This window comes from Hyperolius riggenbachi, chromosome 4 (genome assembly GCF_040937935.1).
Source record: "Hyperolius riggenbachi isolate aHypRig1 chromosome 4, aHypRig1.pri, whole genome shotgun sequence".
Taxonomy (NCBI): Eukaryota; Metazoa; Chordata; class Amphibia; order Anura; family Hyperoliidae; genus Hyperolius; species Hyperolius riggenbachi.
Genome location: NC_090649.1, coordinates 365,953,549 through 365,981,073, shown reverse-complemented (window position 1 = coordinate 365,981,073; position 27,525 = coordinate 365,953,549). Strand labels below are relative to the sequence as shown.

The 27,525-nt window shown below is 47.2% G+C and overlaps 1 protein-coding gene across 1 annotated transcript in view; it reads right to left on the bottom strand.

The window, feature by feature from the left end:
- Positions 1–27,525, bottom strand: part of LOC137504052 (sulfotransferase 6B1-like) — a 57,284-nt gene that overhangs the window by 5,823 nt on the left and 23,936 nt on the right. The window contains exons 3-4 of the mRNA XM_068231976.1: positions 20,996–21,082; positions 9,249–9,375 (exon numbers count right to left, since the gene is read on the bottom strand). Of these exons, the coding sequence (XP_068088077.1) occupies positions 9,249–9,375; positions 20,996–21,082 (214 nt within the window). The remainder of the gene's footprint in view (positions 1–9,248; positions 9,376–20,995; positions 21,083–27,525) is intronic.

Here is a 27,525-nt window from a genome sequence, read left to right as displayed (position 1 = left end):
ATTTCGGAGGGGGTTAAAGTGTATTACAAAATTTTGAGTCATATCAGGTGTACTTTAAATTGCTACTCAGGGATTGATACTTGGATACTCAGGCTGGTTTCACAGTGGGACGTTACAGGCACACGTTAGAGCAGCCTGTAACGCAGCCCACCGCACAGTAATGAAAAATCAATGGGGCTGTTCACAGTGCCCACGTTGTAACGCTGCGTCACAAGACAACGTACTGCATGCAGTACTTTAGCCGCGTTAGACTGCTTGCACATGCTCAGTAATCTTGTGGAGGAGCGGAGAGCGGCCAGGCACATGGCTAATTAATATGCACTGCTTGTTGTGACGTGCAGTGTTTACTTCCTGGAGCGTCCGCTATGTGCGGCGATTGGCCGGCGGGACCACGTGATGCCGCATGCGCACAAGAGTGCGCATCACGGCATCACTGACGCCAGAGTGAGCTGCACAACGCGGCTCACTCTGACGTCCAGATCCAGCACCACCAGGCGTTCCGTTAGGGGGACGTTATGCGACCTTAACGCCCCCTCTTACGCAACGTCCTGGTGTGAAATTAGCCTCAGGGATTACTAGTGATCCAATTATAAAATAAGTAAGTCACACATCAGGTATCACTATCAGCATTCTTAAGGTTTAAGATTTAAATACCGATCTTTCATGCACTACATTTTAAAATAAACTTGGAGTTAGATGAATATGGAGGATAATATCTTTAACCTTTTCAAAAACCAAAATTGTGTGATTGTAAAATTAATATACTGTCTTTAGTGAATTCACTCACACTTGTAGTCAATGAGTCAGTGCTGAATCTGAGACGCTAATCTGCATATGTATAGCGCTGCGTAATATGTTGGCACTTGATAAATACTGTACAATAAATAAAATGTCTTCTGCATCAAAGGAAGTCAATACTTTCAATATTCTTCACCTTAATGGTTCCTTTAAATGGTATTCTGATTTATTTGTATAATTTATGATCCTCTATAAAATTTCTCCTGCATGTGAGTTTGTAAGCTGCTTAAAGTGAACCAGAGACGAAGCACTCTCACGTATTTTACTATATATATCAGTGGGAACATTAGAGAAAACACCTACCCTGCTCTCTGTTTCATTCTTCACTGCTCAGCCTGCTTCTAATCCGCCCTGATAAAATCTCCGGCTGAGCATTCAGTCTGGCTTTGCTCAGGAATCATTATAGCTGAGTCAAATCCCCCACCTAAACTGCACTGGTGTGCTGGTTGTCCGCACTGTCACTTCTTCCTTACGTTACAGGTGCCCCTTAATATTAGTTACCAAGAAATACCCTCAATATTAAGGAAAGTAGTGTCTCCTGTACCCTCCTTCAGGGTACCTTCCTTCAAATTAGATTTTTTTGCATTGAAGTTTTAAGGACAAAAGCCTAGTTAACGTTCTCAGATTTTCCATTGCTAGTAAAAGGGAATTGGGACTATGCCATTAATCAGTTTTCACATTTATTGCTGCCGTTTCAGGGAAATTTCCTGGTGCAAAGATCTCTGACTCTCAGATTTGTGAGTTTAAGCAAGACTTTTAGCTAATTTTATGGAAATATATGCAGCTTGAAAACGAACCAAATAAATGCCTCAGCAACAGCATCTATTTGTTCAATCTCCAAACATTTCCATAAAATTATTATAAAGATATACATCAACTTGGAATTATTTGCACCTTAGACCATCTATATTACAAGTATGGAGATGAAAGGAAGACAGAGGTTGCTTCCCCATTCCCCAATAGTGTCATCATCTGTCCCGGGACAGCACCCCCCCCCCCTCCCCTTCCAATGGCGTCCAAGAGGAGGTGAACAGTGTCAACTTTGTGCTAAGTGCTCCCTTCTTTTCTGTAGGTGATAATGGGATGGGGGGTGCTTTGGGAGGAGTTTAGATCACAGATAGTTGTTTCCTCAAGCAGCAGCAGCTTTTGAAATAGGCACAGAAAGGTAGCTTTGCAAACTTTGCACAACATACATAAAGAAACAAACCTGAACTATGGCTTTTAAACCCACATGACAACTGAGCAAACAAGTTTTAAGTCTTACTAAAACAGAAGGTGTGAAAAAGTATGAAGAGGAGCATTTATTTTATGAAAACAGAAGTTCTTCCTTAAAGGGGCACTATGGTGAAAAATTGTACAATTTAAAATATGTGCAAACATATACAAATAAGAAGTACATTTTTCCAGAGTAAAAAGAGGCATAAATTACTTTTCTCCTATGTTGTTGTCACTTAGGGCCTGTTTCCACTAGCGCGGAAACCGGGCCGAATCCGCAGAGTTTCCCCGCAGGCAAATCGCGCGGGGAAACTCTGCCATAGGGAGTAATGGAGCCGCCGGCCGAATCACTTACGATAGTGATTCGGCAGGCTTTTCCATCCGAATCTGTGCGACTCGCATAGCCATGCATGGCACGGCTCATGGGATTCGTCAGTGTAGCTGCAGATCCGGAAGTGCCGCCACGCGTCTCGCAGATGCGTGCAGCTGCAGTGGAAACGGGCCCTGACAGTAGGTAGTAGAAATCTGACAGAAGCGACAGGTTTTGGACTAGTCCATCTCTTCATGGGGGATTCTTAGGGATTTATTTATTTTCAAAAGCACTTAGTGAATGGCAGTAGCTCCATCTAACTGCCAAAAAACTGTGTAGCAAGAAGGGAAGCTGGCCAGCATCATTGTTTAAATCCTTTTTAGGGAATATCTTTATAAAGAATAAAAGCCTTGCTGAGAATCCCCTATGAAGAGATGGACTAGTCCAACACCTGTCACTTCTGTCAGATTTCTACTATCTACTGTAAGTGACAGCATTATAGGAGAAAAGTAATTTCTGGCTCCTTTTACTCTGGAAAAAACGTACTTCTTATTTGTCTGTGTTTGCACATATTTTAAATTTTACAATTTTTCGCCATAGTGCCCCTTTAATGGTTCATGGGTAAAATTTGTTAATGGAGCCAGACGTGAAAAAAAAATGCATAATATGTCAGGATTTTGCAGAGTTGTGCAATACATTAATAAGGGACGTAGATTAAAAAATAATTACAGCAATGTTAATTTAGAAGTCGCATAGCCCAAGGTTGTAAAAAAGAACTGCAAACCATCATAACATTTTGTCTGGGTTGTTAAGTGTCACATCCGTATGGGTCTATGAAAGCAGGCCACATAATGTACATGTAATCTAATGATCGGTGTAGTTATGCATTGTCACTGGAGCCCTCGTGGCTGACCGCACTTAGCCTTCTAAACGGTGCCAGCGCACAGATCGTGCGAACTCTGGTCGCAGTCAATGCGCAGGAACCGTTAAGAATTAGCCGCAGACAACTCAGAAGGGAGCCTGTGAGACACGGGTAATTACAACGTCACCTACTGGTTCAGAGTAAACTGCCACCACCGCGGTTACTATGGGACCGTGGGGCCCACTAACTGACTGACTAATCCTGCGAATAAAACGGTTAAACACACGATATTCTGTCTAGCCAACAACAAACAAACAGTAGCGTATCTTCAGAGACCCGGGATCATTTCTGTGTGTGCTGATAAGCAGGGTAGCGAAACAGTGAATGACTTGGGGAAAGTCGTTTATTCACGCAATATAAATAATTAATATATACAGACAATTATGAAAATCAACAATTATTAAAACAGTAATAGCCAGTATGAAAAATAAAAGAAGGGAGAAAAATACTTAGTTCCTGGAAAGATGTCCTTATTGTGGGAAGAATCATAAAGTTCTTGGTTTCAAAGTCCAGAGTTCAGAGTTCAGACCAGGTGGATGCCAGCATATCCTCAAGCTGGCATCTGATGAGTGCAAGATGGTTCAGTGTGGAGGACACTGAGTTTGGGTCCTCAGCCATTCTTATGCCCCTGCTTCAGTAGGAGGGAGTGAGGGCGGGGAGCCATACACCCCCTTCAAAGATGAGATGAGCCCTCCCCTTGTACTGGGGCTAGAAATCATATCTACCCATATATGGGCTCTATCTCACAGAACCGTACAGGTCAGGGCAGATTTATTAACATTTTCAGGTCTGTCTCGATTTACCCAGTGCCCTGATACCAGACATGAGGGGTGGGACCCCTGTGGTATCATCAGGGCATTTCCAAACTGCCTAACTGGCAGTCCTTACCTCAGAATGTTCTGAAACTTCCTCAGAACCAGCACCGGGGCTCATGCTACACTTCCCCCATGTTTGGCGAAGCTGCCATCTCAGGAACCCCAGAAATATGACAGATCTGGGAAGTTATGGATTATGCCATGAGACTCAGGTTTATTCAGGATGTTCTAGCTGCTAACAGCTGACTTTCCTTTGATCTTTAGCAGAGAACAGAGTGTCAAGACCTCCCGTGGATTCGTAGCCTGCTTGGCTGCACCTAGGCATCCTTTGGTTAATTAACATCTCCATGAGATCAGCTAAGTGTCACCTGGTTCCCAGAGCCAAAAGGGAAATTGTGCCTTCCACAGGGAATATGTCCAAGCTAATTAACACCTTCCCCCCAGGCTGTCATTTCAGCTAAGACAGATTTCCCAGCTGTTCCTAAGCAGAGGGATACTGCACATCAGATCTTGGTTTTATTGATCTGAGGCGCAATCGATGCAGGAATCGAGTGCGATCGTTCTTTTCTTCACGGGCGGTTCCAGGACGCGCCTGCGTCCCCGCAATCGTCCGTGACAGCCCTCCCCCTTGTCCGTGGCTTAGCCACTCATCCGCGGCGCCGCTAACCTGGCTGACGGGCCTCGAGTTGCCGGTACGGCGGGAAAACCTATTGGAGCCTGTGGCTCGGTTCCCCTGGACCGGTCGCGGTCTGCTACCCTCAGGGTTGACCCAACCTGGACCGTTCTGGACAGGGCGTTCGCGCCACTGCAGTCGGACGTGGTGTCTGCCGGGACTGCTGACAACGGGCAGTGGGTTGGTTAGGTCAACAGCCAGCCCACGCAGGGTTCCCCTGCTGAGTGGCTGTGGACCTAAGGGAACCCCGCGGGAATCCCTGGACCTTCCCAGCTCCTGACAGACGGCACATGCCCTGCAGTAGTTTGCTACATCCCTGTTCATCCGGGGCCAATAAAACTGGTTCCGAATACCGGCGAGTGTCTTGCGGACACCCGAGTGCCCTGTCAGAGGATTACCATGTGCGGATTTCAGCACATGTCCCCTGAACGCACTCGGGACCACAAGCCACTTGGTATCCGCGTGGGATCTACCTGTAGGGGGCTGTACAGACTCACTGTACAGTCTCCCACCTTCCCAGTACACCTTGAAAGCGGCCCCGTCTGCGAGGGGCTCAGCGGCTTGCTGCCTGAGCACCTCCAGGCTTGGGTCACTTTGTAGTGCGGCTGAGAATATGGCGCTGTCAGTTTCAGCCAACTGGCTCATGTCACACGAGGCCAGCGGCTGAAAGGTCTCATCCCTGCGGTCAGAGGAGGGGGAGGAGGCCGGAACCCCCTCCACCTGTTCTGAGCTCGGGTTCTGAGCAGTGCAGCTGCGCGGTACTGCTAGCACAGGTACACTGTCAGAATGGCACAGACGGACATTACTCAAATCATCATTGCATGCAGTAATGACATTGACAGGTATAGACATTTTTTCATTACAGATAGGTTGTACAGTAAACTCAGGTACAGCTACAGCATCATCACAACAGACAGTTTGTACATCAAACTCAGGTGCCTTTGAAGCAGGCACTATTGAACCTGGTACCCTTGAACTGGGCACATTCAACCCACCTCCCCCTGGTGCTCCCCCAAGTGTATAAAGTACCTGGTGGTGGGTGGAGAGTCCGTCTCCTTCCGTGAGCGACAAGGCGGTCGTGGCAGGTTCATAGTAGGACACAAGCTTGCCCAAATCAGTCCCTAGCAACACAGGGACTGGGAGATCCTTCATAACCCCAACAACCCGTTCTTGGACTCCTCCCACTCCCCAATCCAGCTTCACTTTTGCGTGGGCTATGTGGAAAAGGGTGCCCTCTACTCCAGTAAGGGCAAGGGATCGGCTGGAGCTGATGCTCTCCTTTGGCACAAGATGTGAGTGAACTAACGTGATGTCAGCTCCGGTGTCTCGAAATCCGGTGACAACTTTGCCGTTCACTCTAACAAGTTGCTGCTGGTCGGTTCGGTCGCGGATTTCCTGTCCGCGGGCAAACAGGACAAAATCTGATGATCCAGGCTGTGGTTCGCTGGCGGGTTGCCTCTGCTGTGGGTGAGGTGCAGGTGATGCAGATGATCCAGGTGCTGGTGGTATCTGTCTCCGCTCCGGACAGTCGAATTTCATGTGTCCGGGCTGGCGGCAGTAGTGACAGGTGACCTCTCCAGGCGCTGCAGGCCTGGGTGCAGCAGCTGCGCTGGGTGGCCTCTGTGGCGGACGGCTCACAGGGGCAGGAGGGTCTGCCGAGGTATTGGGCTGACCTCCTCTCCAGCTGGATGGGACAGTTCTGTGGGTATCAGCCACCCGGGTAGTTGCAAAAGTCTCAGCAAGGTCTGCAGCGACAGTTGCTGAAGCCGGCCTGCGTTCTAGCACAAACTGGCGTACATCAGCAGGGCAAATGTTCAGAAATTGTTCCAGGACTATCAAGTCCTCCAGGACATCATAAGACCCTTTGGTGAGGCCTAGTGTCCACTGGCGGAGTGTGGTGAGCAAGCTGCTGACCACATCTCGGTACGAATCAGAAGACTTTTTCTGCCAGGCCCTGAACTTTTTCCGATAGGCTTCTGGCGTCAGCTGGTACTTAGTAATGATAGCGTCTTTTATAGCAGCATAATCATTATCCTTCTCCGCAGGCAATTCTGCGAAGGCATCAAGCGCTTTGTAGCGCAGCAAAGGTGTCAGATGTCTGGCCCACTGGTCTTGGGACAGACGATACTGACGGCATGCTTTTTCAAAAGACCGCAAAAACAAGTCAATGTCTGTGTCTTTTTCAATATTAGCAAATTTAAACTTTGCACTTACGGGTGGTGCAGCTCCTTCAGCAGGGAGGCTGGCCGGTGAACTCCGGCTGGCCTGTTGCACTTTTGCCATGTTTAGCTCATGCTGTCGTTGGCGTTCCCGCTCAGCGGCATCCCTCTCCGCGTGGCGTTCTGCAGCAGCAGCAGCAGCCTTGCGTTCTGCAGATTGGCGTTCCTCACGCATGTACTGCAGGTACTTGTCCAGGTCAGTCTCCATCAGCTTTTGTAATGCCTGCTGCATTAGCGGATCAGTACAAACGGACAGTCCAGTACTGGCCGGTTCCAGGCGAGTACTTTCAGAAACTCTGGGATTGGGGTCCACACTAACATTCTCCTGCGTAACTGTTGATGCAGGGCCCTCAGGATGCACAACCTCTGTACGGTCAGGAGTCTCAGTCTCTGGTTCCCCTTGCCTTGAGTCAGATGGGTCAGCGTCTACCTCAGCAGACACATCCAGCTCCTGCAGTTGCTGGGTATCCCATTGAAACAATTCCGTTACCAGGTCCCCTTGTTTCTTGCGGCCGACATCAATGCCTCTCTCTTGGCAAAGATTTTGCAGGTCTGCCAGGCACATTTTCTTGTAGTTCCCGGACATTTCCACGCCAAATAAAATAAAACTTTTGGGGAGGGGTACTGGCTACACAGTCTCTCTGTATATATAAAAAATATATTGCCTTCCAGCTACACCAACGAATTAGTTCGTTTCTCGATAGCGCTAGCGCTATCGTAGATACTTTCAGCACAACACAGATCCCAACCGCTGCCTAACACTGTCACAAGAGCCCTCGTGGCTGACCGCACTTAGCCTTCTAAACGGTGTCAGCGCACAGATCGTGCGAACTCTGGTCGCAGTCAATGCGCAGGAACCGTTAAGAATTAGCCGCAGACAACTCAGAAGGGAGCCTGTGAGACACGGGTAATTACAACGTCACCTACTGGTTCAGAGTAAACTGCCACCACCGCGGTTACTATGGGACCGTGGGGCCCACTAACTGACTGACTAATCCTGCGAATAAAACGGTTAAACACACGATATTCTGTCTAGCCAACAACAAACAAACAGTAGCGTATCTTCAGAGACCCGGGATCATTTCTGTGTGTGCTGATAAGCAGGGTAGCGAAACAGTGAATGACTTGGGGAAAGTCGTTTATTCACGCAATATAAATAATTAATATATACAGACAATTATGAAAATCAACAATTATTAAAACAGTAATAGCCAGTATGAAAAATAAAAGAAGGGAGAAAAATACTTAGTTCCTGGAAAGATGTCCTTATTGTGGGAAGAATCATAAAGTTCTTGGTTTCAAAGTCCAGAGTTCAGAGTTCAGACCAGGTGGATGCCAGCATATCCTCAAGCTGGCATCTGATGAGTGCAAGATGGTTCAGTGTGGAGGACACTGAGTTTGGGTCCTCAGCCATTCTTATGCCCCTGCTTCAGTAGGAGGGAGTGAGGGCGGGGAGCCATACACCCCCTTCAAAGATGAGATGAGCCCTCCCCTTGTACTGGGGCTAGAAATCATATCTACCCATATATGGGCTCTATCTCACAGAACCGTACAGGTCAGGGCAGATTTATTAACATTTTCAGGTCTGTCTCGATTTACCCAGTGCCCTGATACCAGACATGAGGGGTGGGACCCCTGTGGTATCATCAGGGCATTTCCAAACTGCCTAACTGGCAGTCCTTACCTCAGAATGTTCTGAAACTTCCTCAGAACCAGCACCGGGGCTCATGCTACACTTCCCCCACGTTTGGCGAAGCTGCCATCTCAGGAACCCCAGAAATATGACAGATCTGGGAAGTTATGGATTATGCCATGAGACTCAGGTTTATTCAGGATGTTCTAGCTGCTAACAGCTGACTTTCCTTTGATCTTTAGCAGAGAACAGAGTGTCAAGACCTCCCGTGGATTCGTAGCCTGCTTGGCTGCACCTAGGCATCCTTTGGTTAATTAACATCTCCATGAGATTAGCTAAGTGTCACCTGGTTCCCAGAGCCAAAAGGGAAATTGTGCCTTCCACAGGGAATATGTCCAAGCTAATTAACACCTTCCCCCCAGGCTGTCATTTCAGCTAAGACAGATTTCCCAGCTGTTCCTAAGCAGAGGGATACTGCACATCAGATCTTGGTTTTATTGATCTGAGGCGCAATCGATGCAGGAATCGAGTGCGATCGTTCTTTTCTTCACGGGCGGTTCCAGGACGCGCCTGCGTCCCCGCAATCGTCCGTGACATGCATGTTTTAGGTGGATTATGTTTTCGTGTACATTTTAATACACAAACGGCCAACAATTACATTACCATTTCCAGTTATAAAGTCCTTGAAGAACAAGTCCCAGGATTCATACTTAGGAAGCACTGGATTTTTGTTATAGAAGTGGAAAAAAGATACAGCTGTGTCCTTTGGATTCCGAAGGATCAACAAAATCTGTAACATAAACAATCTCTTAAGTTTTACATATAAAATGGACTTGTTCATTTTGAGTTATTCAATCACAGCTGCAGCAATGTAGCAATGTATACAGAATATTATGGTTGCTTCTGTCACATTTTTATAGACAGGCAATCAAAAAACATTTTTGTACTCCATCTTTCAAATTCAAATCACTATGTTTACAATACCAGATTTATAAAGGGGTTATGGGTTTTGTTCCCCATTTTGTCCTTGAAAAATGGAGATCTGTGGTACTGTATATACCCTAAACTGGCAATCACACCCACAATTTACTTGCATTAGTAGTTGCAAATAATTAGATATCAGGTCTTGCTGCAGTCACTATTTAAAAATGTGTGCAAATAGCACTGTTGACTTTCCTTGTGGTCCGGTATCACTAGTTATTGTGTGCATACCGTTATTTGAAAAAAAAAAATGACGACAATTGTTAAAAGTGGCAGACAGAGTGTTAACACAACACCAATGGCCTGCACTATTTTCTATGGTGATCACCATTATGAAAATAGGTTCTATAAAGTGGCAAACAGGTCTCTTTATTTCTTTATACAGATGGTGTTGGGTACAATAGTATCAATAATGATGGGGTTTTTTTCAGAAGTGCCTATCACTTTTATTAATCATAATATTTTCATGTTAAGGTGCCCATGGATGACACAATCTTGATTGTAAAATCTTGCCAAATCTATGTAATAGAAGGGTAAACCAAGTGAATGTAGTTTGAACTATTTGAACTACCGTAATACTTTAGTTAGTTCTGCATACCAGGAACCAACCTCATTCTCTCAGTACCACAAAGCCCCTACTGCTTCAACTTTACTCTAGCCCTCCTCTGGGAATACAAAGGTTAGTGGCTTTAACAGTCTTGACCACCCCATTCATTAGGTAACAAGGGTAAAGATGTGTGGTGTCACAGCTCTTCCAAAAGTGACTGTAAAAGGCCAGGCAGCCAGCTCTACTCCAAAAGTTCTTTGGCTGGAAGTTTTAGCATGATATCATTAACGTAGATTTGAGTGGATATTGAGAGAATTTGGGGTATTTTGGATGGGGTGGGTGATAGGGGAGAACATTTCTGGACATAGGCTTTACACTTAGAACCATTTGCCAAAAAGGGATAATAGAATAATGACTGTAGCAACGATGTGAAGACAACATTGAAGCTGACAATGACATGGACAACCAAGCAGGAGTTTGTATGTTTAACACGGAGGGTAAAGGAAGCTTTACCTCAGGAGGGGGGAAGTTTTCATGAGGTGAGAGGGAGTTTCACTCATTATTTGTAACTTGAAATGATGAAAAATAAATAAATATTGAGCTATATATCGCACCATACAAATCCAACAAAAATGTCCAAGGTTCTAAAAATAAAGCTTTATTTAATATACAATTAAATACAATTCTATATTTTTCACTGCAAATTTGGCATGCCAACACTGAGGCAGATTCATCATAACCAGTGCAAGGAAAAAAGGAAACATTTTTGGTGCAAAACAGGTACAGAAGTGGAGAAGCCTGAGCAACTGATCAGAATCCTTGATCTGTGCTTCTGCTCCACTTTTGCTGACAAAAAGTTGGTTAAGCTGAACAGCTAATAAAGGACAGATCTCATTAAGATTCTCCTTACAGAGAACTTGGCACCAAATTTTACAAACTTGTCAAATGAACCTCATAAGTGGTTCATAAGTGGTATGTGGGCTTTTTGTGGGGTAGCGAGCATTATACAATACAATACAATACAATAACATTTCTATAGCGCTTTTCTCCCATAGGACTCAAAGCGCTTAGGCTCTCTCAGATTCAGTAATTAGTAGGATGAAGTATTCACACAACAAAAGTTATATTTCTGCAAATGCCAGACTGAACAGGTGGGTTTTCAGTCTGGATTTAAACACATCCAGGGATGGGGCTGTCCTGATCTGTTGAGGTAAGGAGTTCCAAAACATAGGGGCAGCATGACAGAAGGCTCTGGGACCAAAGGTTTCTAAGTGGACTCTGGGTATGACTAGATTATTAGAACCTGTGGATCTGAGAATGCGGGGATTGCTTCGCAGCTGTAACATATCTTTCATGTATCCAGGGCCTAGATTATTCAGGGATTTAAATGTCAATAGGCCGATCTTGAATAGATTAACCACTTTGTCCTCCTTGACATAGTTCTACGTCAAGGAGGACATGTGCACTCCCGCGGCTGATCGCGCGCGTGCATGCGCGCTCCCAGCCGCGGTTTAGTTAGCCCAGGAATCAATGAATCGGGCCATGGTGCCCGTTCACTGATTCCTCTCCCCCCCAGAAAAAGTGACAGCTTCTCTCAGGAAGCTTCGCTTTTTCTGACTCCTATGTCCCTCTCGGAAGCTTCGCTTTTTCTGACTCCTATGTCACTCTATGCATTGTACGCTAAGAGTGACGTCATGTAAACAAACTCAAGGTTGCCATCTTGTGGCCAAAAAGTAAAACTACATCTAAATATAAAAAATAAATAAAAATGCACATATATTTACCCCAAAACAAAGTGTTTTGGACTAGTCCATCTCTTCATAGGGGATTCTCAGGGATTTATTTATTTTCAAAAGCACTTAGTGAATGGCAGTTGTTCTGTTGAACTGCCCAAAAAACTGTGTAGCGAGCAGGGAAGCTGGCCAGCATCATTGTTTAAATCAGTGCCAGGCAGCGCTAAGGGGCGGATCGGGATTCCCTCTGACGTCACGACGTCCATGACGTCGGTGACGTCATCCCGCCCGGTCGCCATGGCGACCGGGGAAGCCCTGCAGGAAATCCCGTTCTCAACGGGATTTCCTGCATACTCTGATCGCCGAAGGCGATCGGAGTGGGTGGAGGGATGCCGCCGCTCAGCGGCTATCATGTAGCGAGCCCTGGGCTCGCTACATGATTTAAAAAAAAAAATTTAAAAAAAGTGCGGCGCTGCGGCAAGGGGGTTAAGAGCCACAGTATCCAACACAAGTTGACCCAGTGATTTGCAAGGAGGAGGAGACTATGTGCCTCTACCCACAGCTGACAGCTATCTCAAGCTGGTAGATAGAGACACGCAAAATTTATGGATAGGCCACAAAGGCCTGGGTTTTGAGGCAGCTGAACATGAAAAAGAGACTGTTGTATATGGAAGAAGAGTCTGCAAGTGGGGAACACCACATTAAGTGGGTAGTTACTGCCTAAGGGAGCAGTGCTGTATAAAAGAGTAGGGCTACTTTACATGGATGTTAAACAGGGAAAACGGAGCTGCATATGGAATAGGAGGGGCACTACTTTACATTGAATGGGTGCCACAAGAATGATGGACCAGGGGCACAAAAAGCATGAATCCAGCCTTGCCTGTGCTATATGCTCAAAGGGTTTCCCTCTGCGCATTACATAGTTACATAGTTTGGTTAAATAAAGACATTCTTTCATCAAGTCCAAGCAGGAAAATAAAATAAAACAAATAATCAATTTGTCAATGCGATCCACCACACCTGAGCACCTGGGAGACAACATTACCAACTCCAGTAGCCAGGTAACATGAGAAGTATAGCTGTGGGTGCAGGGCACATTTTCTTTAATTAGCAAACGATGGAATTTTGTTAACTGGGGGAAAAAAACTCAAAATATCGTTGCAGGAAATCTTACATAACAGCTTTGCTGGGTGATGTCAAGAAAATCCAGGTGAAGGTATTGAGCTAATTTATAAGCCACACATGAGAGACAGCTAAAAAGCTTTCATGAAAAAAAAATGGTAAGAACTAAATAAATTAATTTGCTTCTAGTGTTGGGCGAACACCTGGATGTTCGGGTTCGCGAACGTTCGCCGAACATGGCCGCGATGTTCGGGTGTTCGCGCCGAACTCCGAACATAATGTAAGTCAATGGGGACCCGAACTTTCGTGCTTTGTAAAGCTTCCTTACATGCTACATACCCCAAATTTGCAGGGTATGTGCACCTTGGGAGTGGGTACAAGAGGAAAAAAATATTTGAAAAAGAGCTTATAGTTTTTGAGAAAATTGATTGTAAAGTTTCAAAGGAAAAAATGTCTTTTAAATGCGGAAAATGTCATTTTTCTTTGCACAGGTAAAATGCTTTTTGTCGCCATGCAGTCATAAATGTAATACAGATGAGGTTCCAGGAAAATGGACCGGTAACGCTAACCCAGCAGCAGCACACGTGATGGAACAGGAGGAGGGCGGCGCAGGAGGAGAAGGCCACGCTTTGAGACACAACAACCCAGGCCTTGCATGAGGACAAGAAGCGTGCAGATAGCAATGCATTTTGCCGCCATGCAGTCATAAATGTAATACAGAGAAGAGGTTCCGTAAAAAGGGACCGGCAACGCTAACCCAGCAGCAGCACACGTGATGGAACAGGAGGAGGCGCAGGAGGAGAAGGCCACGCTTTGAGACACAACAACCCAGGCCTTGCATGAGGACAAGAAGCGTGCGGATAGCAATGCATTTTGCCGCCATGCAGTCATAAATGTAATACAGATAAGAGGTTCCGTAAAAAGGGACCGACAATGCTAACCCAGCAGCAGCACACGTGATGGAACAGGAGGAGGGCGGCGCAGGAGGAGAAGGCCACGCTTTGAGACACAACAACCCAGGCCTTGCATGAGGACAAGAAGCGTGCGGATAGCAATGCATTTTGCCGCCATGCAGTCATAAATGTAATACAGATAAGAGGTTCCGTAAAAAGGGACCGGCAACGCTAACCCAGCAGCAGCACACGTGATGGAACAGGAGGAGGCGCAGGAGGAGAAGGCCACGCTTTGAGACACAACAACCCAGGCCTTGCATGAGGACAAGAAGCGTGCGGATAGCAATGCATTTTGCCGCCATGCAGTCATAAATGTAATACAGATAATAGGTTCCGTAAAAAGGGACCGGCAACGCTAACCCAGCAGCAGCACATGTGATGGAACAGGAGGAGGCGCAGGAGGAGAAGGCCACGCTTTGAGACACAACAACCCAGGCCTTGCATGAGGACAAGAAGCGTGCGGATAGCAATGCATTTTGCCGCCATGCAGTCATAAATGTAATACAGATAATAGGTTCCGTAAAAAGGGACCGGCAACGCTAACCCAGCAGCAGCACATGTGATGGAACAGGAGGAGGCGCAGGAGGAGAAGGCCACGCTTTGAGACACAACAACCCAGGCCTTGCATGAGGACAAGAAGCGTGCGGACAGCAATGCATTTTGCCGCCATGCAGTCATAAATGTAATACAGATAAGAGGTTCCGTAAAAAGGGACCGGCAACGCTAACCCAGCAGCAGCACACGTGATGGAACAGGAGGAGGCGCAGGAGGAGAAGGCCACGCTTTGAGACACAACAACCCAGGCCTTGCATGAGGACAAGAAGCGTGCGGATAGCAATGCATTTTGCCGCCATGCAGTCATAAATGTAATACAGATAAGAGGCTCTGTAAAAAGGGACCGGCAACGCTAACCCAGCAGCAGCACACGTGATGGAACAGGAGGAGGCGCAGGAGGAGAAGGCCACGCTTTGAGATACAACAAGTCATGCCTTGCATGAGGACAAGAAGCGTGCGGATAGCAATGCATTTTGCCGCCATGCAGTCATAAATGTAATACAGATAAGAGGTTCAATAAACAGGGACCGGAAACGCTAACCCATCACAGATGTTCACTGTTCATGTTACTTGGTTGGGGTCCGGGAGTGTTGTGTAGTCGTTTCCAATCCAGGATTGATTCATTTTAATTTGAGTCAGACGGTCTGCATTTTCTGTGGAGAGGCGGATACGCCGATCTGTGACGATGCCTCCGGCAGCACTGAAACAGCGTTCCGACATAACGCTGGCTGCCGGGCAAGCCAGCACCTCTATTGCGTACATTGCCAGTTCGTGCCAGGTGTGTAGCTTAGTGACCCAATAGTTCAAGGGTGCAGATGGATTGTTCAACACGGCTACGCCATCTGACATGTAGTCCTTGACCATCTTCTGCAGGCGAGCGGTGTTGTAGGTGGAACTGGGCGATTGCTGTTCTGTGGGCTGCTGCATGGGTGTCAGAAAATTTTGCCACTCCAAGGACACTGCCGATACCATTCCCTTGTGGGCACTAGCTGCAGCTTGCGTTCTTTGTTCCCCTCCTCGTCCTGGGTTTGCGGAAGTCAGTCTGTCGGCGTGGAACTGGCTAGAGGAGGAGGATGTCAATCTCCTCTCTGATGTCTCCACAAGGGCCTGCTGGTATTCTTCCATTTTGACCTGTCTGACAGTTTCTCCAATGAGTTTGGGAACATTGCCTTTGTACCGTGGATCCAGAAGGGTATAAACCCAGTAATCCACGTCGTCCAGAATTCGAACAACGCGCGGGTCGCGTTCGATGCAGTCTAGCATGAATTGAGCCATGTCTGCCACAGTCCTAACAGAATCCTCATCATGTTCTTCTGAGCTTGACGCACCCTCATCATCATCACCAGCATCACGCCGTCGCCCACCTTCTTCCTCGTCTTCTTCTGCTGTCCATTCCCGCTGAATCATGGAAGTCCAACGTGCACCGCTCTGTCCCTCGGCAGTGGGGGCGTCCAAGTCCTGCTCCGACTCCAGCTGTTCCTCGTCCTCTTCTTCAGCATAGCTGCCGGGAGGACCAGCGTTTCCTGAGGCAGATTGCCTGATGTTGGTATCATCATCACGCTGATCGTTGTCCTCTTGAGATTCCCCGACTTGCATCCTGACTGCGGCTTCCTTGATCTGCAGCATTGATTTTTTCAGCAAACACAGCAGTGGTATCATAATGCTGAGTGAAGAGTTGTCACTGCTCACAAGCAACGTGGATTGCTCAAAATTTTGGAGGACTTGGCAGAGGTCCAACATGGTGGCCCAATCAGATCCACAGAAGCTTGGTAGCTGTCCGGATGCGCCTCGGTACTGCGCTGTCATGTACTGGACCACTGCACTCTTCTGCTCGCAAAAGCGTGCTAGCATGTGCAGCATCGAATTCCAGCGTGTGGGTACGTCACACACCAAGCGATGGTTCGGTAGATTGAACCGCTCCTGCATCTTGGTGAGTCCCTCCGAAGCGGTACTGGACTTTTGGAAATATTTGGCCACTCGTCGCACCTTCAGCAGAAGATCTGCCACGCCTGGGTATGTCCTCAGGAACCGCTGAACAACTAGGTTCATAACGTGTGCCAGGCAAGGGATGTGTCTCAGCTTAGCCAACTTTAAAGCGCAAATGAGATTGCTCCCATTGTCACACACAACCATGCCTGGTTTCAGGTCCAGCGGTGCCAGCCACAAATCGGTCTGTTCCTTGATTCCCTTCCAAATTTTTTCACCTGTGTGCTGCTTATCTCCAAGGCAGATCAGCTTCAGTAAGGCTTGCTGACGCATGGCAACAGCTGTGCTGCACTGCTTCCACGACCCTATTGCTGGGTTACCGATGCCGGATGAGGTACCGCTTTGAGAGGCGTTGGAGGAGAAGGAGTCAGAGTCGGGGTAGGTGCTGCTGTTTTCTCTGAGGGACGCCGGTCCAGCAGTTTGCGGCGTGGGCAACACCCACGCCGTAGCCGGTGAGGAGTCGCTGCCAGGCTCCACAAGGTTTACCCAGTGCGCCGTCAGGGAGATGTATCGACCCTGGCCAAAGGCACTCGTCCAGGTGTCTGTGGTGAGGTGAACCTTGCAGGCAACGGCATTTTTCAAGCTTCTGGTTATTTTACTAACCATGTGCTCATGTAACGCTGGCACTGCAGACCGCGCAAAATAGTATCGGCTGGGAACCACGTAACGTGGGATGGCCAGCGCCATCATGCGCTTGAAGCTGTTTGTCTCCACCACGCGATATGGCAGCATTTCGCAGGCCACAAACTTGGCTATGCTGGCTGTTAGTGCCACGGCCCGGGGGTCATTTGCTGGCAATTTTCTCTTGCGCTCTAACATCTCCAGGACAGACAACTGAACCGTAGGAACGCACACCGAAGGACAGTTGGTTGTTGTTGTCGTAGTCGTTGAAGACTGGGAAACGAGGACTGTTGCGGAAACTGACATCGTCGTCTACTACGGATGTTTGTGTACCACATAATGGCTGGGCTGCTGCTGAGGAGGGTCTGGTGACAACGGAGGCAGTGTTGCTGGGGGCTGGAAGCGAGCCGCTACCCTGGCCTTGCGTGTTTGACCACAGAGTGCTATGTTTGGCTATCATGTGGCGGCGCATGCTGGTGGTGGAGAGGTTGTTGATATTTTTCCCCCTGCTCAGTCGGGTCCTGCACACCTTGCAAATCACCATGGTAACATCCTCCCTGCAGTAGTCGAAGAAAGCCCATACTTTTGAGCTCCTGCTTTGCTGGCGAGTTTCTGTCGTGCCTCTTTGGCATCTCACTTCTACGGCTATGCCTGTTGTGTCCGAAATACCCCGCCCCCGCCTACTTTGTGGCACACGGCGAACTCTTGCAGCAGTGGGTTCTGCAGCAGACTCATCTGTACTGCTGCTATCCCGACAGCGAGGTTGTACTCGATAATCCGGGTCTGTGTCCACATCGTCCAAAACCTCCTCTTCCATCTCCTCATCTGTGACTTTGTGTGTGTGCAGTGGACTACAGCTCCCCAGAACACCCTCTGCGCACCTCACTCTCATGTCTTCAAGATGTTCTTGGTGGACCTCCTGCAATTCAAATTCCTGCGCACATTGCTCAGGGATTTGGGTGTCTTCGTCCTCGCCTTGCATTTCAGTGCGTGGTGCATTTACCTCGCACAATGGTTGTGAATCCGGGCACAACATTTCTGGCTGTTCCATTGTTTGTGGGGGTAGGAGTGGGAATAGCTCCTCCGAAGAGGCCATTGTGTCCGGAAATATTTGTTCGGACTGGTTATTCGGCCATTGTGTGCATGGTGTAGCTGCTGGTTGTGTCACTGTTGTGCCCACTGGCTCCTTGTAACTGGCAGAGGACCTCGTGCGTGACAACAAGGATGTGCTGGTGCTGCTGCTGCTGCTTAACCCGCTGCTGGACGCTTGAGAGGTCATCCAATTCATTATCCGTTCCTGCTCTTGTGGATCAGTGAGGGTTGTTTGTCTGGCACACATGGGTGGTATTGAGTGGGTTTTCTTAGGTGCTCCACTGCGGCCTCTACGTGAACCGTCAGGGGAAACACCTCTTCCCTTGCCCCTCCCTCTTTCACTGGATTTCTTCATTATGGTTGCACTGATCCCAGCAGTACACGCACACTGACTGGCAGTACAGTGGCAATAGACAATGCTATATAGTATGTTATAAACTGGTGATGGACGGAAGTACTACTGATCCCAGCAGTACAGTGGCAATAGAAGACAATGCTATATACTATGTTATACACTAGTGATGGATGGAAGTACTACTGATCCCAGCAGTACAGTGGCAATAGAAGACAATGCTATATACTATATTATACACTGGTGATGGACGGAAGTACTACTGATCCCAGCAGTACAAGCTGACTGGCAGTACAGTGGCAATAGAAGACAATGCTATATACTATGTTATACACTGGTGATGGACGGAAGTACTACTGATCCCAGCAGTACAAGCTGACTGGCAGTACAGTGGCAATAGAAGACAATGCTATATACTATATTATACACTGGTGATGGACGGAAGTACTACTGATCCCAGCAGTACAGTGGCAATAGAAGACAATGCTATATACTATGTTATACACTGGTGATGGACGGAAGTACTACTGATCCCAGCAGTACAGTGGCAATAGAAGACAGTGCTATATACTATATTATACACTGGTGATGGACGGAAGTACTACTGATCCCAGCAGTACAGTGGCAATAGAAGACAATGCTATATACTATGTTATACACTGGTGATGGACGGAAGTACTACTGATCCCAGCAGTGCAAGCTGACTGGCAGTACAGTGGCAATAGAAGACAGTGCTATATACTATGTTATACACTGGTGATGGACGGAAGTACTACTGATCCCAGCAGTATAGTGGCAATAGAAGACAGTGCTATATACTATGTTATACACTGGTGATCAACGGAAGTACTACTGATTCCAGCAGTACAGTGGCAATAGAAGACAGTGCTATATACTATGTTATACACTAGTGATGGACGGAAGTACTACTGATCCCAGCAGTACAGTGGCAATAGAAGACAATGCTATATACTATGTTATACACTGGTGATGGACGGAAGTACTACTGATCCCAGCAGCACAGTGGCAATAGAAGACAGTGCTATATACTATGTTATACACTGGTGATGGACGGAAGTACTACTGATTCCAGCAGTACAGTGGCAATAGAAGACAGTGCTATATACTATGTTATACGCTAGTGATGGACGGAAGTACTACTGATCCCAGCAGTACAGTGGCAATAGAAGACAATGCTATATACTATGTTATACACTGGTGATGGACGGAAGTATTACTGATCCCAGCAGTACAAGCTGACTGGCAGTACAGTGGCAATAGAAGACAATGCTATATACTATGCTATACACTGGTGATGGACGGAAGTACTACTAATCCCAGCAGTACAGTGGCAATAGAAGACAGTGCTATATACTATATTATACACTGGTGATGGACGGATGTACTACTGATCCCAGCAGTACACGCTGACCGGCAGTACAGTGGCAATAGAAGACAATGCTATATACTATGCTATATACTGGTGATGGACGGAAGTACTACTGATCCCAGCAGTAAACGCACGGTGAGCTGACTGGCACTACAGTGCAGTGGCAAATATAGTATAGGAGGCTGGGGGGCCCTGGCTAGCCTAGCTGGTGAGAGAGAGTCTAACCTGCCTGCCTACCCAAAGCTAAACCCAAACGCAAGTGGCGGAGAAATGACGCGGTTCGGGTATTTATTTACCCGAACCACGTGACCCGCTCGGCCAATCGCAGCGCGAGCCGCGTGTTCGTGCCCGAACCACTTGACCCGCTCGGCCAATCACAGCGCGAACCAAACGTTCGGGGAACGTTCGGCCATGCGCTGTCAGGCCGAACATACGTTCGACCGCATGGTCGAACACATGGCCGAACACCACGAGGTGTCCGGCGAAGCCCAAATCGAACTCGAACAGCCCGAAATCCGGGCGAACCCGAACAGTGGCGAACACTGTTCGCCCAACACTATTTGCTTCCCCCAAGATTGGCCCTAGACTACGGTGGACATAGCACTGAAGTAGGGATTAGATTGTAATCCCCTTTGAGGGACAGTTAGTGACATGGCTCTGTAAAATGCTGTGGAAGATGCCAACACTATATAAATAATTATTAATTAATCTATAGTTCATGTGTATGTGTTAACCTATGCATATAATTATGCTCTAAATTAAGAGAAATGTTTATGTCAATTTCGAACATAATTTTCTCATGGCTTTTAAATGTCATTTTGAGGTACTGTGAAGTCATCAAAATACTTACAAAATTTGACAAACTGGAAATAAAAGTTGCAAAGGTTTTCTGAATTGACCCCAAGGTCTGGAATTCAGTTTACAAAGTCAGTTGTTACTATATATAAAGTGTGCATGACTATTAATCAAAATAAACTTAAAGAAACCCACACACTCACCCCCCCCCCCCCCCCCCCAAAAAAAAAAACCAAACAAACAAACAAAATAAAACAGAAAATCATAATAAACCATGCCATACCTTTGTCTTTTCAAGAAAACTTTTAGGAAGAATTCCATAGGTAACATGTGATGTGAAGAGTCTTGGCGACGGCAATTGATTCAGTTTCTTTACGGAGGGAAAGTAAGAAAATTAATACATTTATGAGATTATCATTAATAATTTATCTTGCACCACTATCTTTCATAATATTTTACAATTACATTGTTAAAAAGTATGTTTACATACAATTTACAAGTAAAAAGGGGTAATAAACATAATACACACCGGCTCGCCTCACCATGAAGCTGCCTAATACATTGGAATGGCAAAGCAGCTGCTTCAGAGCGCAATTACCTAATCCAGTGCTGGGTCCTCTCCTTTTCTGCACTCTAGTCTATTTTTGTACAGCAACATCTCTCTGCAGACCTCTGATGCCACATGACAAGCATTGGGAGCCTACAGAGTAATGCTTTTGCATGGTGATGGGCTATAGTGAAGAAGAGGGGAGAACCTAGCACTGGACTATGTAATTGTGCTCCACTGTGGCTTAACTGCCATTCGGAAGGGTGAAGAAAGACAGGTGGACCCTCTTAGGAATGGGCATTTCTTATACAAGACGGGATGCGGGATGGGGTGGGTTGTTGCGGAACACAGAATCTGACTGCACTTCTTATTGAAGGGGGGGGGGGGGGGGGGGAAGGGTGACTCTGATTCAGTCTTTCAACCTCTTTTATGGGGGAGGGGGTGAAAGAGGAGGGGGGTAGATACTGGCTGCACTTCTTACATGGGAGGGCTGGGGGCTTGCTTCAGGCAGCCCTACACAGCAGAGCAGGCAGGACACAATACAGTAGAACATTAGACAAGAGGAACCTGCCCATGCAAGCTTAGAGTATAAAGATATAAAAATGTTTAAACTCATGGTAAATAGAAATATTCAGTGGTGTATAATCTGACTGTGGTGCCTTGTTGAGTAGAATAGGAAAGGATCAGTAACTGGATAATATGTCCTAGGTTAGATTATAAACTTGCCTTGAGGGGGGCAGAGTTTGTGACTGCCTTATGAGGACTAGAGATGGTCAACAACATGCAAATCCAAATTGATGCATTTTTTATGCCATTGTTATTCAGATTTATGAAATTTGAAACATTTGATTAGTTTGGTTTCAATCAGCAAAAATTGCATACATTTTGCAAAGAGTCAGAAAGAGCTTTACCTGTATGGAAATACAAACTGAGAAAATTAGAATTCTGATTTATTTTTATTGACTATCCAACTGTAACGAATGTGGAATCGTCTCCGTGGTCAGCGCACCAGACGTGCGCTGACACGGCGGATTTCCTCCACAAGCGTATAAATTTGCAGGAACCCAGCAGTAGGTGCAATGCACCTGCAGAGGGAAATTCCTGTCGGCAGGTGGAGCTGTGGAGTGCAGAGGAACAGCTCCTCTGCCCTACCACACACGCCAGACAGGAATTGTACGAAGGGAAGAAACGTAATCGCAAGAGAAGCGATTGAGAGTGAGCACAGAGACAGATTGTGTGTGTGTGCATAAAACTAGTCGCCAACCCGCGACTGTGCACACACCACAGCAGACATGAAGCAGGAACGCGATCGCGAGAGGTGCGATCGCCAGACGTGTCACAAGGCTACAGCAAGGCGGAGCACGAGAGTAGCAAAGGCACAGCAAATCATACAATGAGGAGATACGGAAAATAACAAGCGCTAGCTAACCGCGAACACCGCACTCATTCGCAACAGTGCACGCGGTTATGCGCAGTCTCCACATGATAAGCACAATAGAGACAAGCACGCCTAACTAACCATCGACAGACAAACATGAAACAGAGGACGCGAACGCTTGCTTAACGGTTACCTCACCGAGCCTCCAGCAAGTGTCCGTAGCAGACAAGACAGACACACGAAAACAGGGACAAGCAAAAGATAGGATCCACAGCACTAGCGAAAGTGGCTAGCGCGATCCAGGAAGACAGAACAGAAGGATCCACAGCACTAGCGCGAAGCGAGTGCGATTCAGGTACAGAGTAGCAGAACAGAAGGATCCACAGCACTAGCGAAAAGTGGCTAGCGTGATCCCAGGAAACAGAACAGAAGGATCCACAGCGCTAGCGAAAAGTGGCTAGCGCGATCCCAGGAGACAGAACAGAAGGATCCACAGCGCTAGCGAAAAGTGGCTAGCGCGATCCCAGGAGACAGAACAGAAGAGATAGCTGGTAGCAACCGCTGCACCAGCTATACTCCAAGAACAGAGATCAGAACCATTTCCTGTCGACCACCGCTGGGACAGGACAACAGCAACAGAACAAACAAACAGATAAACAATCCTAACTGCACTTAGGGAATCTGCCTAGCACAGTTTCCAGGAATTACTCTAAGCTGATCTTCAAACAAAGAGCATGGCTGACATTCTCCAGAGTGTTTTACAGGAAGACTCCTTATGACCAGCCAAGCATTGTGGGAAAGACATAGTACTTATAGTACACGCCTCCAATGAATGTGGCCAGGCAATTTGCATACGTTTGACAACGTATGCAAATTCCTCTGCAAGCACAAGCTGCAAAACGGACAGAAGCTCTTTTTTCCAGAGTCCTGCAGCATGCAAACCTACACAATGGTCAAAAAGCTGCCTGCCTGCACAGGCAGCTGAGCAAATCATCACAGTACCCCCCCCCCTCCAGGGTCGAATTCCAGACGACCCTCAAAAGTGCTATTAGCAACAGACTCAAACTGAAGACTCATGAAGGTCGGGACAGCCCGACAAGGTCCAATTCCAGAGTCAGTCCACCCGAAACCGACCTCATCGAAAACAGAAGCCACCGAAACATGCCCATCAGCACTACAAGTCTCAGCGTAACACCCATCAGGACTGTGGATACCAGAGAGGAAGCCCTCGACACCCTCCAGACAATACTCACCACCTTCCAAGGAGCGTCCGAAAATACTAAACTTGCCACAATACCTGTTCGAAGTGTCCCTTAAAACACAAAAGCAACCGTTGATCTTATCCAGGGTACCAAGCAAAATTTCTCCCAGAATCTCCCAGAACCTTTTGAAGCTCCACAGAGATCCCAAGAGGGCAGAACAATCACCAGGCTCACATGAAGAATTACCAAGAACCCCCATGGAACCAATGACAATTCCGGATTCAGAATTACGAGGACACCCATCAAGATCAAGACTTTCAGGGACCACTTCTGGGCATGCAAGCAGGCAGGCTAAATCAGAACATGTCTCCACCGAGGAAGCATCTGAGTACGCTGGTAACCGAGGCACACTTGGGCTTTCTGGGTCACAGAGCACATTGGGGTACACCAGCACAGGAGAAACCTCAGGACATGTTGGGGAACTGCCAACCTCAGAGTCCGAGACGAGAAAACCAAAACCAGGACCGGGCATAGAATCATCACGAGTAGTGGTCACAAGCACTGGACTTTCAAACAAAGGTTTAGACTCAAATTCAGAAATGTCTGTGACTGCAATATTATCATTGACTACACAGGCGTGAAGCTCCATCAGAGCTGAAAAGGTAGCCAGCAAGGCAGCAATGCCTACTGAAGTGGGCAACACCTCAGAAGGACTTGGGGAGCAGGAGACGTCTCCTACAAGTTCTGCACCCCTTGGGAGGAACTCGGAAATCTCCAGGAGGTCAGACAGGACCTCAGGAACATCCTTTTTCAAGTCTCCTAAGAAGGATTCTGAACTATCCATGTTACAGGGTAAAGCTTGAACTTTATTTTGTGAACCGGGCAGATGTCCCAGGGAAGGTTCCACCATAAACTGAGACTGAATTTCATCATCAGGACAGGGATACACAGAAATATCTAGTGAAACTAACTCTGGCCTTCTGAGTTTCGTTTCACTGCAGGGAAATTCCTCCATAGCAGTCAAACCAGACTGCAATTCCAAAATAGCAGAGAAACAGGTAACAATGGTTGCAATACCTAGACGAGCCTCTAGGGACACTGCAGGAGATTTTAAACAAGATAATATTGACTCATGCAGATTACTGGGTGGAGAGTCAGTACTTACTTCAGAATCAGGCTCGCAAATGTCAATGCGAGTGGACATAATGTCTTTATTCATGATACAGGGCAGGCTCAGAGACATCTTCTCTGGACAGAGCAAAGGTGCTTCAGTATCAGGTTCACAAAACCAAAGTGCTGTCTCATTCTTAGACTCAGCTAACGATGTCGAATCCGAGGAGACAGAACGCAAAATTTGCGAATCCACAATCGCTTTAGGTTGCGAAACTGAACACTCCAAAGACAGGGATTCTGAGGTCTCCAGGCTGGATTGCTGGATCTCAGAAACGCCAGCTGACAATGTACCTTTACAAACGTCACCTGAATGACGTACACGTAGTTCATTCAGAATCATTTTCCACATACAAATCAGCGGACTCACAAAGTCAAATTCACACCCCTTTTTTTCTCTTAAGGCGGAAGCATAACTTATACATGCTCTCAAGACAGATTCACTTCTGGCAATGTAGTACTCACAAAACAACTCTGAATCATTCTCCAATTCATACACCAACGCTTCGAGCTGTTTTTTCTGGAACAGGGGCTCCCATTTACACCTGACTAGGTCTGAGCATTCATACTGAACAAAGTTAGGGGAAGTTGTGACAACAACATGACTGGAATCATATTCATTTTACTCTTGAAACTGCATAGTTTGGGAATTTTCCCCATAGCAAGATCATAGATGGAGGATCTTAAAGTAGTACTGAGAGAAGAAGATCTGTTTTTACATGACAAGGGATCCCACAAATCATTGACAAAACTGACACACTCACGCCGATCACAATCGGCAGGAACATCTGAGAAACAGGCATCAGATCGCACAGATTTAACCTCTAAACAAACGGGAGAAACTCCATCAGAATTCACGCAGGTGTCCACAGTCGAGGCACACCCATTCACTTCAGGTCGCACAGTGTCCAAACTCACTTGCTTTACCCCAGAAAGACAGGAAGAATCATGTGACAATGGTGTCTCTTTATTGGAAATAATTGGTTGGTGTGTGTGAAATTCGTCCAAAATAGTCTGCCACACATAAATCACCAGATCCACATCACACTCCTCACATTCATCACAATCAATCAAAAGGTACATAGAGTCGAGACAATCATTCAGGTCATCCGCGCTCTTTGCGATATAAAAATCGCAAAAGGCTTTCCAATTGAAATCAAACTCTTCCAACAAGGCCCCAATCTCCCATGAGGCAAATGGCGGTTCAAACAACCCAGTATCTAGGTAATCTCCATATGGGTTGGGGTCAGGAACGAGGACAGACTTTTTAACTGCTTTAATGTAGTGTGCGATCCTACCTATAGTAGGATCCACATATGCCTTTGCCTCAGGCAATGACATCTGAAACAAATCGAAGGTTCCCTCTGCCCTGGGAATTTTGGTTGGGCTGGTCATACTGTAACGAATGTGGAATCGTCTCCGTGGTCAGCGCACCAGACGTGCGCTGACACGGCGGATTTCCTCCACAAGCGCATAAATTTGCAGGAACCCAGCAGTAGGTGCAATGCACCTGCAGAGGGAAATTCCTGTCCGCAGGTGGAGCTGTGGAGTGCAGAGGAACAGCTCCTCTGCCCTATCACACACGCCAGACAGGAATTGTACGAAGGGAAGAAACGTAATCACAAGAGAAGCAATTGAGAGTGAGCACAGAGACAGATTGTGTATGTGTGCATAAAACTTGTCGCCAACCCGCGACTGTGCACACACCACAGCAGACATGAAGCAGGAACGCGATCGCGAGAGGTGCAATCACCAGACGTGACACAAGGCTACAGCAAGGCGGAGCACGAGAGTAGCAAAGGCACAGCAAATCATACAATGAAGAGATACGGAAAATAACAAACGCTAGCTAACCGCGAACACCGCACTCATTCGCAACAGTGCACGCGGTTATGCGCGGTCTCCACGTGATAAGCACAATAGAGACAAGCACGCCTAACTAACCATCAACAGACAAACATGAAACAGAGGACGTGAACGCTTGCTTAACGGTTACCTCACCGAGCCTCCAGCAAGCGTCCGTAGCAGACAAGACAGACACACGAAAACAGGGACAAGCAAAAGATAGGATCCACAGCACTAGCGAAAGTGGCTAGCGCGATCCAGGAAGACAGAACAGAAGGATCCACAGCACTAGCGCGAAGCGAGTGCGATCCAGGTACAGAGTAGCAGAACAGAAGGATCCACAGCACTAGCGAAAAGTGGCTAGCGCGATCCCAGGAGACAGAACAGAAGGATCCACAGCGCTAGCGAAAAGTGGCTAGCGTGATCCCAGGAGACAGAACAGAAGGATCCACAGCGCTAGCGAAAAGTGGCTAGCGCGATCCCAGGAGACAGAACAGAAGGATCCACAGCGCTAGCGAAAAGTGGCTAGCGCGATCCCAGGAGACAGAACAGAAGAGATAGCTGGTAGCAACCGCTGCACCAGCTATACTCCAAGAACAGAGATCAGAACCATTTCCTGTCGACCACCGCTGGGACAGGACAACAGCAACAGAACAAACAAACAGATAAAC